Source organism: Lepus europaeus, chromosome 18 (genome assembly GCF_033115175.1).
Source record: "Lepus europaeus isolate LE1 chromosome 18, mLepTim1.pri, whole genome shotgun sequence".
Lineage (NCBI taxonomy): Eukaryota > Metazoa > Chordata > Mammalia > Lagomorpha > Leporidae > Lepus > Lepus europaeus.
In genome coordinates, this window is record NC_084844.1 from 48,357,230 (window position 1) to 48,372,502 (window position 15,273).

Here is a 15,273-nt window from a genome sequence, read left to right on the forward strand (position 1 = left end):
ATCCTAGAGAAAATTCTGTGCACTGCTGAGAAGAATGTGTAATCTGTGAACGTAGCATGGAAAGTTCTGTACATATTTGTTAGGTCCTTTTGGTCTATAGTGTCGATTAACTATTTCCTTGCTGATTTTCTGTCTGGTTGATCTGTCTATTGCTGTCCATTTGGTATCTGTCTATACCAAAGATGGGTATTGAAGTCCCCTATTACTATTGTATGGGATTCTGTGTCTCCCTTAGATTCATTAACATTTATTTTAAATAGCCAGGTGCCCTGTAATTAGTTGCATATATGTTTATAATAGTCACTTCTTCCTGTTGAATTGATCCCTTAATCATTACTTAGCACCCTTCTTTGTCTCTTTTAACAGTTTCTGAGTTAAAGTCTATTTTGTCTGATATTAGGCTAGCTCTTTTTGGTTTCTGTTAGCATAGAATATCTTTTTCCATCCTTTCACTTTCAGTATGCATGTATCTTTGTTGGTGAGATGTGTCTCTTGTCGGCAGCAAATAGATGGGTTTTATTTTTTAATCCATTCTGGTCTGTGTTTTTTATTTTTATTTTGGTTTATTGTACATGCTTTATTAAAACAGTACTTGTATTTACAATATCTGCAGAAAGTCCCTTCCAACGCGCTCTCCCACACATTCAGACGCAGCCACACAGACACCACAGCCCCAGCCCAGGTACCCATACCAGTGAGATGTGAGGATCAGACTCCTAAAATTAGGCAGCTGTTGGGGAATAAGACTTGATTCATTTTTTTCAATTTTTTTAAAAAGAGAAAAACATGGGGAATGCATTTGGCCATTGCAGTGCTAATTAAGTTTGTGTGTATTAACATACATGGCAGTTAACACCGAGTATTCCTTTTACATTCTTTACACACAGAATGATATCAAGGTTTTGCAATCAACAGAATATTCTAACTTCAGACTCAATGCTGCTTGTAATGACTTCTGTATTCATATAGGGGCTTTCCCTAAAAATAATTCAGGTCTATGTAAGTGAAATAAGGCACAGTTAATATTGATCTGACTTAGGAGAAGGGATGGGATAAACAGGTTTCAAATGATCTCACTGTTGGAGAATTAACTAACTTAAACCCACTCGAAATCTCATCTCCTAATTTACAAAGATTTCTTAGAAGCTTTTCTTTTTCTTTCCTCCCCCGACAAAGCCCAAACAGAAATGTTTGTTAATTCTCATTTCAATTTCTCAGTAGCCTAAAGTACTCAAATTGATGTGCAACCCTCACCTTCCCTGCCACGGTCTCCTCCCTCCTCAATGCTAAAATAAACACAGCATGCGAAACAGGAGTCCCTTGTGTTTTGAGGAGATTTGTGCACTTGAGTAGTAAATACATGTCTGGTTGTCTTTGATATATTTGAAAACTTAAAAAAAAAAAAAAAAGGAGAGAAGAAAAAAGGGAAAAAAGGGGAGAAAAAAATCTTGTGACTTTCTTGGTTTTAAAAAAAAAAATCCATTTCCTTTCAGGATGAGGAAGCCCCATTAGACATTACAAACAACTGCAACCAATGGCTTTGGCAGCATAAATAATGTCTAGTATTCAAATCCTCATAATGAGACTCAAATATATCTCGTACACAACCTGTTGAATGTTTTTTGCAGGAGGTGAATCAAACCCAAAGACACTGGACATTCTGTGAGAGGGAGTAAGGGTTGCCGTTCTGAAGGCCCCTGACTTTGGTTGTTTACAGAGTCCAGTCCTGTTTATTGTGATCCTTGGTATCTTCTTCATCTGTATATGCTGATGGTTCTTCTAGTTTTAGGAGTCTGCCCACATAATCATATTTTGCTTTAAACTGCATTTTCCATTCTCGAACACTCTCCAGTTGTACTGCATTCAAATCTGAGAGATCATCATATTCTCTAAGTGCATCTTTTTTTCCTTTTTTTTTTTTTTTTTTTTTTTTTGACAGGCAGAGTGGACAGTGAGAGAGAGAAAGAGAGAGAGAAAGGTCTTCCTTTGCCGTTGGTTCACCCTCCAATGGCCACTGCGGCTGGCACGCTGCGGCCAGCGCACTGCACTGATCCGATGACAGGAGCCAGGTGCTTCTCCTGGTCTCCCATGGGGTGCAGGGCCCAAGGACTTAGGCCATCCTCCACTGCACTCCCTGGCCACAGCAGAGAGCTGGCCTGGAAGAGGGGCGACCGGGACTAGAACCCGGGGTGCCGGCGCCGCAAGGCGGAGGATTAGCCTATTGAGCTGCGGCGCCGGCCTCTAAGTGCATCTTTATCTAGACAAAATGTTGCCAGTCTTCTGGAGGCATCCCTACCAGCAAATATTCCATATGGTCCGCCAGGCCATAGAACCTGCTGGCTTCGGTCACGTTGAAGACTTTCCTATTGACTTTGAGCAGGATGCATGGGGTGCAGGACCCGTCATATTGGCACGTGCTGCTCCATGCTGAAGTCCCGCTTCTTCATCAGTCTATTTCCTTTAGCTAAAGAGTTGAGAGCATTTACATTCAAGGTTACTATTGATGAGTAATGCCTTTGCTCTGCCATTTTTCGATAAATATCCCTATTTTTTACTTTGGATTTCCTTTGTACTTTTACTGGAAGATTTTCTTCCTGTACCTTCTTTAGTAGTGATAACCATACTTCTGTGTTTCTGTGTGCAGCACATCCTTAAGCATCTTTTGTAGGGCTGGACAGGTGGTGACAAATTCTTTCAATTTCTGTTTGTTGCAAAGGGACTTTATAATTTCACCTTCATTCATAAATGAGTTTTGCAGGGTACAATATTCTGGGTTGGCAGTTTTTTTTCTCTTAAGACTTAGAATATATCTTGCCATTCTCTCCTAGCCTGTAGGGTTTCTGATGAGAAGTCTGCTGTGAGTCTAATTGGAGATCCTCTGAAGGTAATCTGGCATTTCTCTCATGTACCTTTTAGAATCTTTGTTTTACTGTGGAGATTTTGACTACAATCTGTTGTGGTGAAGATCTTTTCTGGTTATGTCTACTGAGAGTTCTATGTGCTTCCTGTACTTGGATGTCCCTGTCTTTCTCCAATTTGCGGAAGTTTTCTGTAGTTATTTCACTAAAAAGGCCTTCTAATCCATTCTCTCTTTCCACACCTTCAGGAACTCCTAAGACTCCTTTATTGGCTTGATAGTCTATAGATTTCCAACACTATATTTTAGTTTTCTAATTTCTTTTTTTTTTTTTTTTGGTCTGACTGTAAAATTTCCAGCAATTTGTCTTCTAACTTGGATATTCTTTCTTCTGCTTCACTGAGTCTGTTGTTAAGGCTTTCCACTGCATTTTTTTTTTTATTTGTCCTATTGAATTCTTCATTTCCAAAATTTCATTTTGATTTCTCTTTAAGATCTCAATTTCATGGGAAAAATTTTCTGTCATGTCATGTACAGATTTCATTAGTTCATGGATTTGCTTCTGATTACTTCTAAGTAACCCTACGATCAGTTTTTTGAATTCCATTTCTGGCATTTCTTCAATCTCTTCATCTGCATTCTAGTATTGAAGTGTTGTCTTCTTTTGGGGCATCATGTTGTCTTATTCTTGTTTCTTGAATTTCTATGTTTATTTTTAGGCATTTATAGAGGTATTAGTTTTGTTTTATTTTTATTTTCCCTGTGATAGCTTTTACCTTTGGACTATCCCTCTCTGGCTTAGTGGAGTGTCCGCTTTTTCAGTGAATACCCAGAGGCATGTGGTGGGTGTGACCAGGGAGCTCTCTTCAGCACTCCAATGTGAAGGGAGTGTCCAAGGTGACACCTTGTCACCTGTCAGTTCTCCCAGCCAGACCCAGGTGTCTCCCCTCGCTGGATGCTGGGCGTGCCGACATGAGTTGGTGCAGCTCTTACGTGCAGCCAAAGTGGCGCCTGCCCTCTGTCGACTTCTTACAGGATGCCAGTGCAAGGTGGTTGGGGAGAGAGAAACGTGCCCCCCTCTTTCGCCCTCTAGTTTGGCAGATACACTGTCCCCCATAGGGCTACAGGCCGGGCCCACACCATGCTCTTCCCGCTGCTTTATTGCAAATGGCTTGGGCTGCTGCAGTATGGTCTCACCTCACTCTCCAGAGCGGGTGCTGGGCTCTCGGCTGCTGGGTCCTGAGTTGTGTCCACACCCTCCTCGTAGTGTCCCTGTGACAGTTTCCTCTGCTGTTTTCTCCCTCTCTGCTTTTTTAAAAATATCTTCCCCTAGACTAGAGCAGTAAATTCCCTCCCTATTCTGCCATCTTGCATCTCTCTCCGATACTTCTCCCAACTGTGAACGTGATGGCATTGTAGCGGCCCTGTAAGGTAGGCATGTTTGTTGTCCCCTTTTACAGATGAGCAGCCTGTGGCCAGAGTTTAGATAACTCACCCGACATCGTGTTCCTAGTGAGAGGAAGAGGCTAGGCAGGGCAGGGACCCAGGGCAGAAAGTCTGACACAGAGGTGTGGGGTTTCAAGTTACCTGGCTAGCCTGGGGTTTCTCCCTGGGCTCAGGAAGCTCTTGGAAGGCAGGGTCCATATGTGATCTGTCCCTCACACCCTCGTGCACACTCTGGAGCCAGACACGCAATGGGACCTAGCGTAACTGCAAGTGACCTCGGATTGAATTCAGTTTTCCTAACAGGTCGTGGTGCCTCCCAGAGAGACAAATTCCACTTTTCAAGTGACGTCGCAAAATGTTGGACAAGTCACCGTTTATCTGCACCAAAATAACTCCAACCAGACCGGGTAGGCGAGTCTGCTTCCGTGGGGAGGGGCGGACATGCTGGGCAGCTGGGGTTGTCTTTGGAAGGCCAGCCTCAGCTCATCCCAGCCCCTCACTCCTTCCTAGCCCCAGGATCCGCTTCTCAGTGATCCGCAGCAACACCATCAGCATCATAAACCAGGTGATCGGCTGGATCTACTTTGTGGCCTGGTCTGTCTCCTTCTACCCGCAGGTGATCAAGAACTGGAGGCGGAAAAGGTAACCTACCCAGCTTTACATGGAGGCTGCTCGGGGTGACGAGAACAGGGCGTCCCAGTGGGGCTGTAGGCTGCCCCCTCTGCTCTTCTCTCGGCCTGCCCGTCGTGATGGGCGAGCTGTCTCTGAGAGCCTGGGTTGGACTTCTGGGCCCATCCTTGCCCAGTGCAGCCTCTCCTTGTGAAGCCGCCTCATTTACGTGGGGAGTGGGCGGAGAGGGAGGAAGTCCACCCAGTCTGCTCTGCTCTGGGTCTGGCCTGGCCTGGAAGACTGAGGTGTGAGGCCATGGGTCCTGCAGCCGTGGACAGCAGGCAGTCCTGCCAGGATGTTAAGGACTAGGGTGGGGCACAAGCTGCCCTTCAGGCACGCTGGATACACAAGGGGACACACACACACTGGACTCACAGAGAGCCAGGAAAGAGTTGCTTCCCCTGGGACCAGGAGGCAGGGAGGGCACCCTTCCTGAAAGGGCAGGGGTTGCAGAGCAGGAGGGACCTGCCTCTCTCCCCATGCCGCAGGGTCCCCGGCCTTACCCCGCCCGGCTCTGTCCCCTCCACCCCTCACAGCGTTGTTGGTCTGAGCTTCGACTTTGTGGCCCTGAACCTGACAGGCTTTGTGGCCTACAGCGTGTTCAACGTCGGCCTCCTGTGGGTGCCCTACATCAAGGTATGTCCCTGCCCACCCTCCACAGCCCTGCCTAAGCTGCCTCTCGCCGGGCTGCCCCTCACTGCCCAGCTTCTCCCCACCCCTCCAGGAGCAGTTTCTCCACAAATACCCCAACGGCGTGAACCCCGTGGACAATAATGACGTCTTCTTCAGCCTGCACGCGGTTGTCCTCACTCTGATCGTCCTCGTGCAGTGCTGCATGTATGAGGTGAGATGTCAGGCTGAGCGGCGGGGCCCAGGCAGCACCCACCCCACCCACTTCCTGCCGTGCTCCAGCCCGGGGCACAGAGGACACCCGTGAGCCCAAGTTTGGAGTGAGGGACCCAGTCCGAGCTGGAAGGGGTCGAAACAGTGGAGGCCCCAAACCCAGGGACTGGGAGGCAGCCAGGGAAAGGCGCTTGCTTTCAGTCCAAGGCTGAGTGGAGTCCCCACGGGGAAGGGGAAGGGCAGGACACTCTCCCCAGCGGCACAGATTGTGGAGGCTGAGGGACATCCGAGAGGAGCTGTGAGCACATGGGTGTGCCGGGGTACAGGTGCCAGTAGGGGAGCAGGCCCCCTTCAGGAGGGTCCCACGCGCCAGGCTGAGGAGCCTGGACCGAACCTTGTTGCCAAGGACCCCTCCGGTTGGCAGCAGTGCTCTCAACACCCTGCGGTCGTGCCGCCTCCCTCCTAGCATCCCTGTCACGCACCTGCTGCTCTTCGACCCCCACATGCCCAGTTTCCCTGCCCTTCCCTGTGAAGCCTGGCCATAGGAGGCCTCCTTTGCGGGAAAAGGCAGGGGTGGAGGGTCAGACTACAGGGACCGGGCGCCCTTGGGGCACAGAACAGTCAACAGCTGGGCAGGGACCAGGTCCAGGCCTCCAGGGTATTGACGTCTACTTCCCAGTTTGCTTTGCTCCTGAGTGAGCTCTGAGAGGTGCCTCGTTCTGCACAGTGCATACCCAAAGCAGACAGGAGCAGAAGCGTCCACGAGGGGCTACACGGGAGACCCTGGTAGTAAAAAGGATTTGTTGGTGCTGGGGCTGTGACCCTGCCCACTACCGACCTGGCCGCTGGCCCCAGCCCAGCGCTGACTTGTTCCGTGGCCCAGATAGGGCTGTTGATCTCTGCATAGGCTCTGCCAAGGTCAGCCGCAGCCTCCAGCTCTCCCCCATGGCCCATCATCCACCCAGTTTCTAAGCCGTCCCCTCCTGAGTCATCACTCTAATCTGCAACTCTACCCCTACCCTTCCCAGCGAGGCGGCCAGCGCGTGTCCAAGCCAGCCATTGGCTTCCTGCTGCTCTCCTGGCTCTTCGCATTTATCACCATGATTGTGGCCGCGGTTGGGGCCACCACGTGGCTGCAGTTTCTCTTCTGCTTCTCCTACATCAAGCTCGCAGTCACGCTGGTCAAGTATTTCCCACAGGTACTCGCAGGGCCTTCCTGCATTTTCACGTGGTGGTGAGGGGAGAGGTGAAGCCACAGGAAGCAGCAAGCCCCCAGTGGGGTACCCGGCAAGCACCTGCTGTACAGAGGGGTCCTCCTGGGAGGGCCCTCAGCCTCCTCCCGAGTGCTCAGTCCCACTCAGGTCCAGGGACTTAAGAGTCAAATACATCTTTCCCCAAGGGAAGCAGCAGCCAACCGCAGACTCCCACCTGTGAACCACGGGCCTCTTTTAACTTGCCCCATTCCCAGTGGGAAAGCTCCGTTCTCAGCTACCCCAGCGCTGGGAACCTTGTGCTCTGTGGGCTCAGGAAGGAAGGAGTGTTGGCCAGGCACAGGGCTAGACCCTGAGGGCCAGCAGAACGTAATCCTATGAACAGGAGGGGAGCCAGGCAGGCAGTCCAGGCTTGGGGCAGGGATGGATGGGGTTAGCCTGCACAGAGGCACAGGCAGAAGTGCGGGGGACAGCAGGGAGCCAGGGCTGGCCCAGCAGTATTGACAGTGTTGGAGCTGGGGAGGGCCAGGTCTCAGGGGTCTTGGGAGGGCTCCTGGGCAGGGGGAAGGCATTGGGTGAACTAAGTCCTCAGCCCCAGGGAAGAAGGAACCCAGCTGGAGAGGTCTGGAATCGTCTGGGCCTGCAGAGGCAGCAGCAGGTACGGAAGAGGCTGGGAGCAGACAAGGCCAGGGGCCTGACTGGGAAAAGACCAGCAAAGGGGCCCAGACTTCCCTCGTAGGCTGGAGGGAGGGAGAGGGCACCCGTCAGGGAGACCCAGAGGGCAGCATGGTTTGGAGGACGGACATGGGCAGAGGCAGCAGGAAGAAGGGGATGTTCAAGCTGGCCCAGCTACTAGCCCAGCCAGGCTGAAGTGGGCATCAGCTCCACTCTGCAGATGGGGAAACTAAGTCTAGGAGAACTCAGCAGCTTGTCCAAGGATGGAGCTGGGACGCCACAGTGGGAAGTGTGTGGTGCGGGCTGAGTGCGGGAAGTCTTCAGCTGCAGATGTGTGGAGTCGGGAGACCAGGAGACAGCTTGGTCCACAAGGAAGCAGGAGAGAAGGCGGCATCCGTCCCTGCCTCCATCAGTTAGGAGGGGCACGGGTGCCTGGAGGAGGGCGTTTGCCTTCTGTGCACACCAGGACCACCCAGACTGTTCCCTCAGCCGAGGCTCGTCAGAGCCCAAAGGTCACTGTGTTTACTGGAGCCGAGGCCAAGCACACGTGTGGGAGGAATTAGAGCCACTCTTGTTTGGAGCAGCAGTCACAAGGCACAGGCGGCAGCCACCCAGCCCCCTCACTGCCTCTGTCTGTCTGGCCCAGGCCTACATGAACTTTTACTACAAAAGCACCGAGGGCTGGAGCATTGGCAACGTGCTCCTGGACTTCACCGGGGGCAGCTTCAGCCTCCTCCAGATGTTCCTCCAGTCCTACAACAATGGTGAGTCATCCAGTGGGCTGCAGGCAAAGGGGGGGCCTGGCTTCCGGGGACCCCCTTCCCACCAGGCCTGCAGCCTGGTTCCAAGCCGATCCCAGCCCCGCCACCCCGCTCCAGGAGAGACTCCCACAGGGGCCTTTGTAGCTGAGGATTTGGTTTCCTGGGCAGGGGAGGACCCTCTCCCCGCCCCTGGCCCTGCGCTCCGGCTGCTTCCGGAGCTGCCAGTCTAGAACCAGGGTCTGTCCCCTCTGGCTGTTACAGACCAGTGGACCTTGATCTTCGGAGACCCAACCAAGTTTGGACTTGGCGTCTTCTCCATCTTCTTCGATGTCGTCTTCTTCATCCAGCACTTCTGCTTGTACAGAAAGAAACCGGGGTACGACCAGCTGAACTAGCGCCCAGGGACCTGGTGGGGAAGGCCCGGCCCAGTGAAGGCCAGAGGAGTGGGCTGGTGCGCAGAGCTGGCCAGTGTGTTGGCTGGAGGAGCACTTTCCCCGAGGGCCCAAGACCTTAAACTTGAACCAGCCCGTCTGCATCCAGGCCATCCCTTGGGGACAGACAGACGCCAGACTCTGGTCAGAGATCAACAGCCAGCCCTCCGGCGGTCCCTGCCAGGCTCCCCAGAGATCTCCAGCCTTCCACAGTCCTCCCCGGCCATGCTGCTGGCCCTCCTACATCTTGATGCCACCATCTCTGTTTTCTTTAAGGCTTCAGGCAGCACCCGCAGGTCTGGCAGCCATCTCAGGCACGACTGGGCGCTAAGCTTGCAGTGGAGGCCTTGCCCCAAACAGCTATTGTTTCTGGGAGCAGCGTGAAGGGCTGGCCGTATAGCCAGCACAGCCAAGGGTGCTTTGCTGCCACCGCTGTTCTCAGAGACCCAGGGGCCAGATGCTGTGGCCGACGGACCGAGGTGCTGGTGCTGGTGGCAGAGGGGCCAGGACTTCGGGGTTAGGCCTTGGGCTGCTTTGGCTGAAGGACACTGTTTCTGCCTAACTCGGCTCCCTCCACTGCAGGAGCAGTGGCTCGGGCCAGGGCCTGGTAGAGTATTTCCCAGCCCCGAGCTGCCCATGGGTTGGCTCAGAACTGGACTCAGGCCAGTGAGCCTATCACACTAACTCCTTGCAGCCCTGGGCGAGGGAGGTTTCACAAGTGGCTGACTTGGTTCTGCCCTCTCTCCTACCTCTACTTTCCCCGAGCCCGGGGGCCCCATGGGCGCATGCCTTACTGCCCCTGTCTCCGCCAGTCTGTGCCTTAGGACCTGTCAGACCTACCTGAGCAGCGCTCCTGGAGTGAGGGGAAGGCCCCCTGCCCTCATATCCCCCAGACCCTGCCTGAGACCCCTTTGTGCTGTTCAGGAGCCTGCAGTTAGAACTTGAGCCCAAGTCACTCAGTCTCCACGGGCCCTCCCCTGGCACAGCCCCTCCCTTCCCAGCCAAGCTGATCTTTGTGGTGGGTGGAATGGAGGGGGAGGGTCCTAGGAGGTGCCTTGAGCTTGTCAATCCACTGTTTTTTACTACAAAATCCCTGTGAGGGGCCCATGCCCTCGATTAAACCTGACCTGTTTGTTTTCTGCGCACTCTAAGCACTCACGAGTTTCCAAGGCAGGTGTGGGACCTGCAGGGCCAAGTCCTTGAGGCTTAGGGAGACGCCTCGTTTGCCTCGGGTAAGGCAACGCATAGGGCTGTGAGGTTTGCTGACCCAACATGGCCGAGTGCTGACCCTGCACATCATCCATCATGGAGCCCTCTTGGGCAGGGCAAGATGCCTGCACACCCAGGGCCAGGTAGGTCTCACAGGTCCCACGGCCTGCTGCTTGTGCTATGGGTGTAAGCAGGGGCGGGTGAGGTGTGGAGGGCGTGCTGCCCCTGGGAGCCCAGCAGTGGAGGCCTTGCTCTGCAGATCCTTGTCCAGTTGTAACACATGCCGAAGATGACAGCCAGCCCGTGATGTCTGTATATGCTTTAAAAGATCTCAGACTCTTGACTCTTCTTTAAGAATCACATCTGGCAGTGCAAGGCGGGTCCAGGAATGGCCACACCTTCCCAGGGCTGGTAGGCAGGGGGCTGGGTACTCTGCTTGGACCCAACTGGCCAGACCTCAGCCCCTGGGGACATCTGGGGTTGTGTCCTGGCTGGGGCATGTTTCCCATGACCCCCTGGGTGTATGAGGCGCAGCCCAGGTGGGAGCTGAAACTGAATTACACAGGTGGGTTTCAGGCATTCAGGGCCCAGTCCCGGCCCCCACCCCAGTTCCAGCGCAGGTGCATCGAGATGCGGCCCTTGCCCACTACAGCGGTTTCCACAGGAGCTCCAAGGTCCCACCAGCTCGGCTTCCCTGGTAAGAGGACCTGGGAATGGTCGGGCTTTGTCTTTTTGCCTCAGAGCAGCCAGGGACAAGCCAGCCACCCTGTGCTCGCCCCAAGCCACCTGCACACACCACGCCCCCAGCCCTGGCAAAGAGCTCTCATGGATTCCAGCGTTGTTTATTGGGCAGACGGAAGGGGTGGAACAGTGGCCTCCAGCCCCGTTTCCATGGTAACCAGAGTGAGGCTGGTCCACTTGCTAGGAGCTGCCCCAGATGTGAATTAGTAAGCTAAATTACAGAGCAGAGTGGGCATCTCCAAACAGTATGATAAAAAGGCTTTGTATCAAAGTTGTGACTAAAAAAATACAAAAGTTAAACCCACAGGCGTGGAGGACAGTGGCAATCCTGAGATGTTCACCTCAGGCCTCTGCTACATCCTGCAGGCAGGCAGGCCCCAGGGAGGCCACCCCTGGGAAGTGGGGTGAACAAGGGGCCTGCCTGCCTCCCCTGGGGCAGGCCTTCCCAGTGCCTCTCGCAGCATGGGGCCAGCCCCTAGTGGACAACACGGAGAAAGTGTGGGGCACAGGCACTGCGGAGGTGACACGGGAGGCAGGGCAGGGTGGGAAAGGCGTCCCCCCCACCAGCCTTCCCTAGCTTTGGCAGCTCTTAGGAAGTCTTTCCGGCTTCCCTGGGGCACTGCTGTGCAGGCAGCAGGGTCTGGGGGCTGAGCCTAGGGTCCCTGCAGCCTGGCAGCCACTGGGCTCCAGACCCTTCTTCCCAGCCCTCAGTTTCCGAGGGAGCCAGCTGGTCCCAGAGGCCTCGGGCTGGGGGCGGGAGTGTGACAGGGAGGCAGGATCAGACCTCTGGGATCAGCTGCGGCAGGACGTGGGACAGATAGCGCGTGGGAAGTAGTGTCGCTGTACAGACAGACACGAGCCAGGGAGCCTGGCGGGCTGCTAGGACAGCATGGACTGCTGCACGGCCTTCTGCAGCGACTGCCGCGTCACCAGCAGGCGCACCACCTCCTCCGACCGCTTGGTGAGCCGCTTCCGGGCCTGGTCGTGTGTGACCATGGTCATGTCCCAGCCGTTCACCTGGCCCAGAGAGAACAGCCCATCTCAGCCCACTGCCCTCTGACATCTAGAGGCCAGGGGGCTTTAAGAGGCCTGGGTCACCCCTCCGCCTAACGTCCCTGAAGTACACAGAGGACAGCCAGCTTCCTCCGGGGCAGTACCAGCATGGGCTCCGACGGGCTTTGGTGAGTGTCTCCCAGCCCCACCCACAAATGTTTCAACCCCTCTAGCCCCTGCCGTGTTTTCCTCCTCTGGGACACCTGTTACCTGCATGATCTTGTCTCCAATCTGCAGGCCAGCAATTTCAGCAGGGCCTCCTTCGGACACCCGTGTGACATAAATGCCCTGGGAAGAGAAGCCTGGGTCAGGCCCTGTGGCCCCTGGACTGGCCCTATACACAGAGGAGGCCCAGCATAGCACACCCATAGCTGTCCCTCTGTCCCTGTCCCCAGCCTCCCCTGGCACACACAGTTGGTGAAGGCTATGCCAAGACAACCAGGGATGCCCCAGCCCTGGCTGAGGGCCACCTCCCGCTCCTCCTGGGCAGCTGGGAGGTACCTCCCTCCTCCCGACCTCCACCCCTACTCTTTCCCAACTGATCATTTCCTGGACCCTCTGAGATGGGGTCTGCTCTTCCCACACAGGCCCAGGAAGCAGTGCCCACCCTCTCAGGCCTCCGGTCCCCTCACCTTGTCTGTCTTGTCCTCCGAGAAGGGGTTCTGGGAGGGATCCTGGTCGATGCCCCCTCCAATGCTGAAGCCCAGGATTAAGTTCTCCCCTTGACGCAGCTTGTGAATTTCAACTCTTTGCTGGCAAACAAAAAAGCAAGCTGGCTTCGGTGGGCATGTAGAGAAGGCCTCTGGTTTGTGTCCCCAGCAGCAGCCTCTGGCCAGCTCCGAGCCGTGCCAAGGGGTGGGGCCCAGAGTCCCCTACAAGAATGCAGCTGGTCCCCAGCCCAGGAGGCTGACCCCTCACCCAGTCCTGTCCTCCACTCTCCCCCTTCCCAGTCTCAGGTGCCAGTCTTAGTCACAAGTGCTCATAGCCCCTCCTGTCCCACGAGCCAGGGCTCCAGGGCTGCTGTGGATGAGAGGCCCACCCCGGCAGGGCAGGACACGGGGTGGGAAGGGCCAGGCCCTGAAAAGGTGGCACTGCCGTTGGGAGCCAGCCTGTCACCAGCAAGGCAGGAGGTGCTGGGACAAAGTGGAGCAGATCAGCCTGGGACAGAAGAGGACTGCAGATGCTGTACGTTTGTGACACTGGCCCAGGACCGGCACCTGCAAGGTGAGATGGGGCTGGTGCCAGACGGAGAAGTCTGGGATGCAGGACTACCAGACTGGTCCCAGATGGGGTCAGGGGTCTCCTGAAGCCCCAGGCCCTGCCTCATGCACAGCGCAGGCGGCAGAGAAGTGTTCTAGGGCTCTCCCACCATGCTCTGGGGCTGGGGTGCTCAGAGCCTTCAGCAGCCACCCTCAAGTCACTGCTGGGAGCCACACCAGATCCAAGCTGGGAGCTGTAAGGGGTAGGGGGGTTGCTCGGCCCTAAGGAGGCTTCACCAAGGAGGGATCATTTTGAACCAGGTCTTGAGAGGATGATCAGGAGTTTGGCTGCCTGGCCTTGACCCTGGAACCCAGGGGAGCTGACCAGGCTTGGGGAGTAGGACAGGGCATGGTCAAGTTTGAGGCTAGAACAACCACTCGGCATCAGAGCAGGTGCCTCAGAGGCTGGGGTGGAAGCCAGGGGACAGGAATGCTGAACACGGCAACATTCCAATGGGGGGACCCAGGAGGAGGAGCAGGTGGGGCTGGAGTGCTAGGAGCCATCTGGGAAGGTGTCCAGGAGGCAGATGGTCAGGGAGAGGCCAGGCCCACCCAGGCGGCTCCTGGTGCTGCAGACCTGGGCGTGGCCTAGTCTTAGAGCCTGAAGAAAGACTTTGGGACCACCTGTACATGGGGTGGGGAGGAGGAAGCATGAACCCTGAGGCCCACTGGGTCCCGTACCCAAAAGACGGCTCCTGCAGGCCCATCCCACCTCCTCAGCACATGCCCTCAAGGTGAGAAAAGTGCACAGCCCTTGCGGTGGGAGGGCCCTGTCACTGCCTCGCTGGGTGCTCTCTGGCCCCTTCCTTGCACCACCTTTATTCCACTTGAGAAGCAAAACTGACCCCTTGCCTCTGGGCAGCTGTTGGGCTCTGCAGAGCTAAGCTGGTGCCCGCAGGGTGAGGCTCAGGACGGCTGTCAGTAGCTAAGCAGGGCCTCCTCCAAGTTCACCCTCGTGCCACCTTTATCAGCAGCCTCTTCAGCTGGCTGCAGGAGCCCATGGGAGATAGCACAGCCAGTCCCTGCGGCTCCAGGGCTGGGACTGTGGCTTGACCTCTCACAGGCGGAAACCTCTGGGGAGCTGGGCAGGAGACCTGGGTCCTTCCTGGCGGCTTCCTTTATGGCTGGGCGTAACCGGACTTCTTTCTGGGACTCTGCGGGAGGGGGAGGGGGTGGCCTCCAGGGCCTACTCAGCTGGGACACTGCCTTGTGGGTGTCAGCTCCCTTTCTCCCTTCGCCTATTCTGACAGCACCTGGCACACGGCGCGCCGAAGGTGCCAGGCGGGACACCTGCCCCTGGCCCCAAGGGCTGGGGATCCAGCAGCCAGAGAAGGATCTGGCTGGTCGGGTGCGCATTCACTCCAATGGGGCAGGGGCGTCCCTCCGGCCAGCCCCACCCCCAAATCTCGCTCCTCGGGGCGGTGGCGCCGGCTGGAGCGGAGGAAGCACTTCCTCATTCCAGAGGCTGCGACTCACGGACGACGGGCCGGCGCCCGCCCCCCGCGGCTGCCCAGCTGGGGGCACCGAAGCCCTTGCGAAGGGGCGCTTTCCCAGACGCCCGCATCCGGAGCCGTGCTCCCCCGTGCTCCCCGCGCCGGCAAGCCAAAGGAGTCTGCCTCTTGGGCGACGGTGCGCGGCGTCTGGCCTCCGTCCGGAGCCTCGAGAGGCTCCTAGCCCCCAGAATGAGCTTCGTGGCCGGAGGAGGCTGCGGCCGCGCTCCTGCAGAGACCCGAACCCTGACAGCGGGTTTGCACGGGCCCCTGCCCCGGTTCGCTGCTTTGCAACCTGACTGGGTGTCAGTTTACCGCTCTGAAAAATGGGGGCAAGTCGAAACGAAAAAGAGCCCGCGCGAGCGCACTCACCACCACCGCAGTGACCGGCTGGCCCGGGATGTACGACATCTCGACCCCAATCTGGTAACCGGGGACCGCTCAGCGAAGCCCGCAGCTGGGATTGCCGCGGCCGCTCCCTCCCTGGTTAACAAAGGCACCCTGGCTGGGCACGCCCCCTTATGAATAGTTAACAGATCTCCAGCCAATCACCGGTCGGAGCGCTGTTCGGCTTTCGGAAGTCCCGGTGCGTGCGTAGAAAAGCGGGGAGAGGGTGGAGCGTGCCCGG

The 15,273-nt window shown here is 55.9% G+C and overlaps 2 protein-coding genes across 2 annotated transcripts in view; one reads left to right on the forward strand and one right to left on the reverse strand.

The window, feature by feature from the left end:
• Positions 1-10,859, forward strand: part of CTNS (cystinosin, lysosomal cystine transporter) — a 31,329-nt gene extending 20,470 nt beyond the window's left edge. Inside the window, exons 5-12 of the mRNA XM_062175303.1 lie at positions 4,607-4,710; positions 4,814-4,945; positions 5,509-5,608; positions 5,697-5,816; positions 6,844-7,014; positions 8,348-8,465; positions 8,724-8,838; positions 9,170-10,859. Of these exons, the coding sequence (XP_062031287.1) occupies positions 4,607-4,710; positions 4,814-4,945; positions 5,509-5,608; positions 5,697-5,816; positions 6,844-7,014; positions 8,348-8,465; positions 8,724-8,838; positions 9,170-9,224 (915 nt within the window). The 3' untranslated portion in view covers positions 9,225-10,859. The remainder of the gene's footprint in view (positions 1-4,606; positions 4,711-4,813; positions 4,946-5,508; positions 5,609-5,696; positions 5,817-6,843; positions 7,015-8,347; positions 8,466-8,723; positions 8,839-9,169) is intronic.
• A 66-nt stretch (positions 10,860-10,925) lies between these two features.
• TAX1BP3 (Tax1 binding protein 3) lies at positions 10,926-15,154 on the reverse strand. Its single transcript, XM_062175304.1, has 4 exons — positions 15,018-15,154; positions 12,529-12,648; positions 12,107-12,184; positions 10,926-11,860 (listed from the first exon to the last, which is right to left on the reverse strand). Exons 1-4 carry the CDS (start codon positions 15,054-15,056, stop codon positions 11,723-11,725), a joined length of 375 nt encoding a protein of 124 aa, XP_062031288.1. The 5' UTR covers positions 15,057-15,154; the 3' UTR covers positions 10,926-11,722.
• Between the last annotated feature and the right edge of the window lie 119 nt (positions 15,155-15,273).

Excerpts from the sequence above, each read along its gene's own strand:
- TAX1BP3 (XM_062175304.1), bottom strand. The coding sequence starts at position 15,056 with ATGTCGTACATCCCGGGCCAGCCGGTCACTGCGGTGGTG. Across the intron at positions 12,185-12,528 it reads CGGAGGACAAGACAGACAAG|GGCATTTATGTCACACGGGT; the intron begins GTGAGGGGACCG and ends TTCTCTTCCCAG. Across the intron at positions 11,861-12,106 it reads TTGGAGACAAGATCATGCAG|GTGAACGGCTGGGACATGAC; the intron begins GTAACAGGTGTC and ends TCTCTGGGCCAG.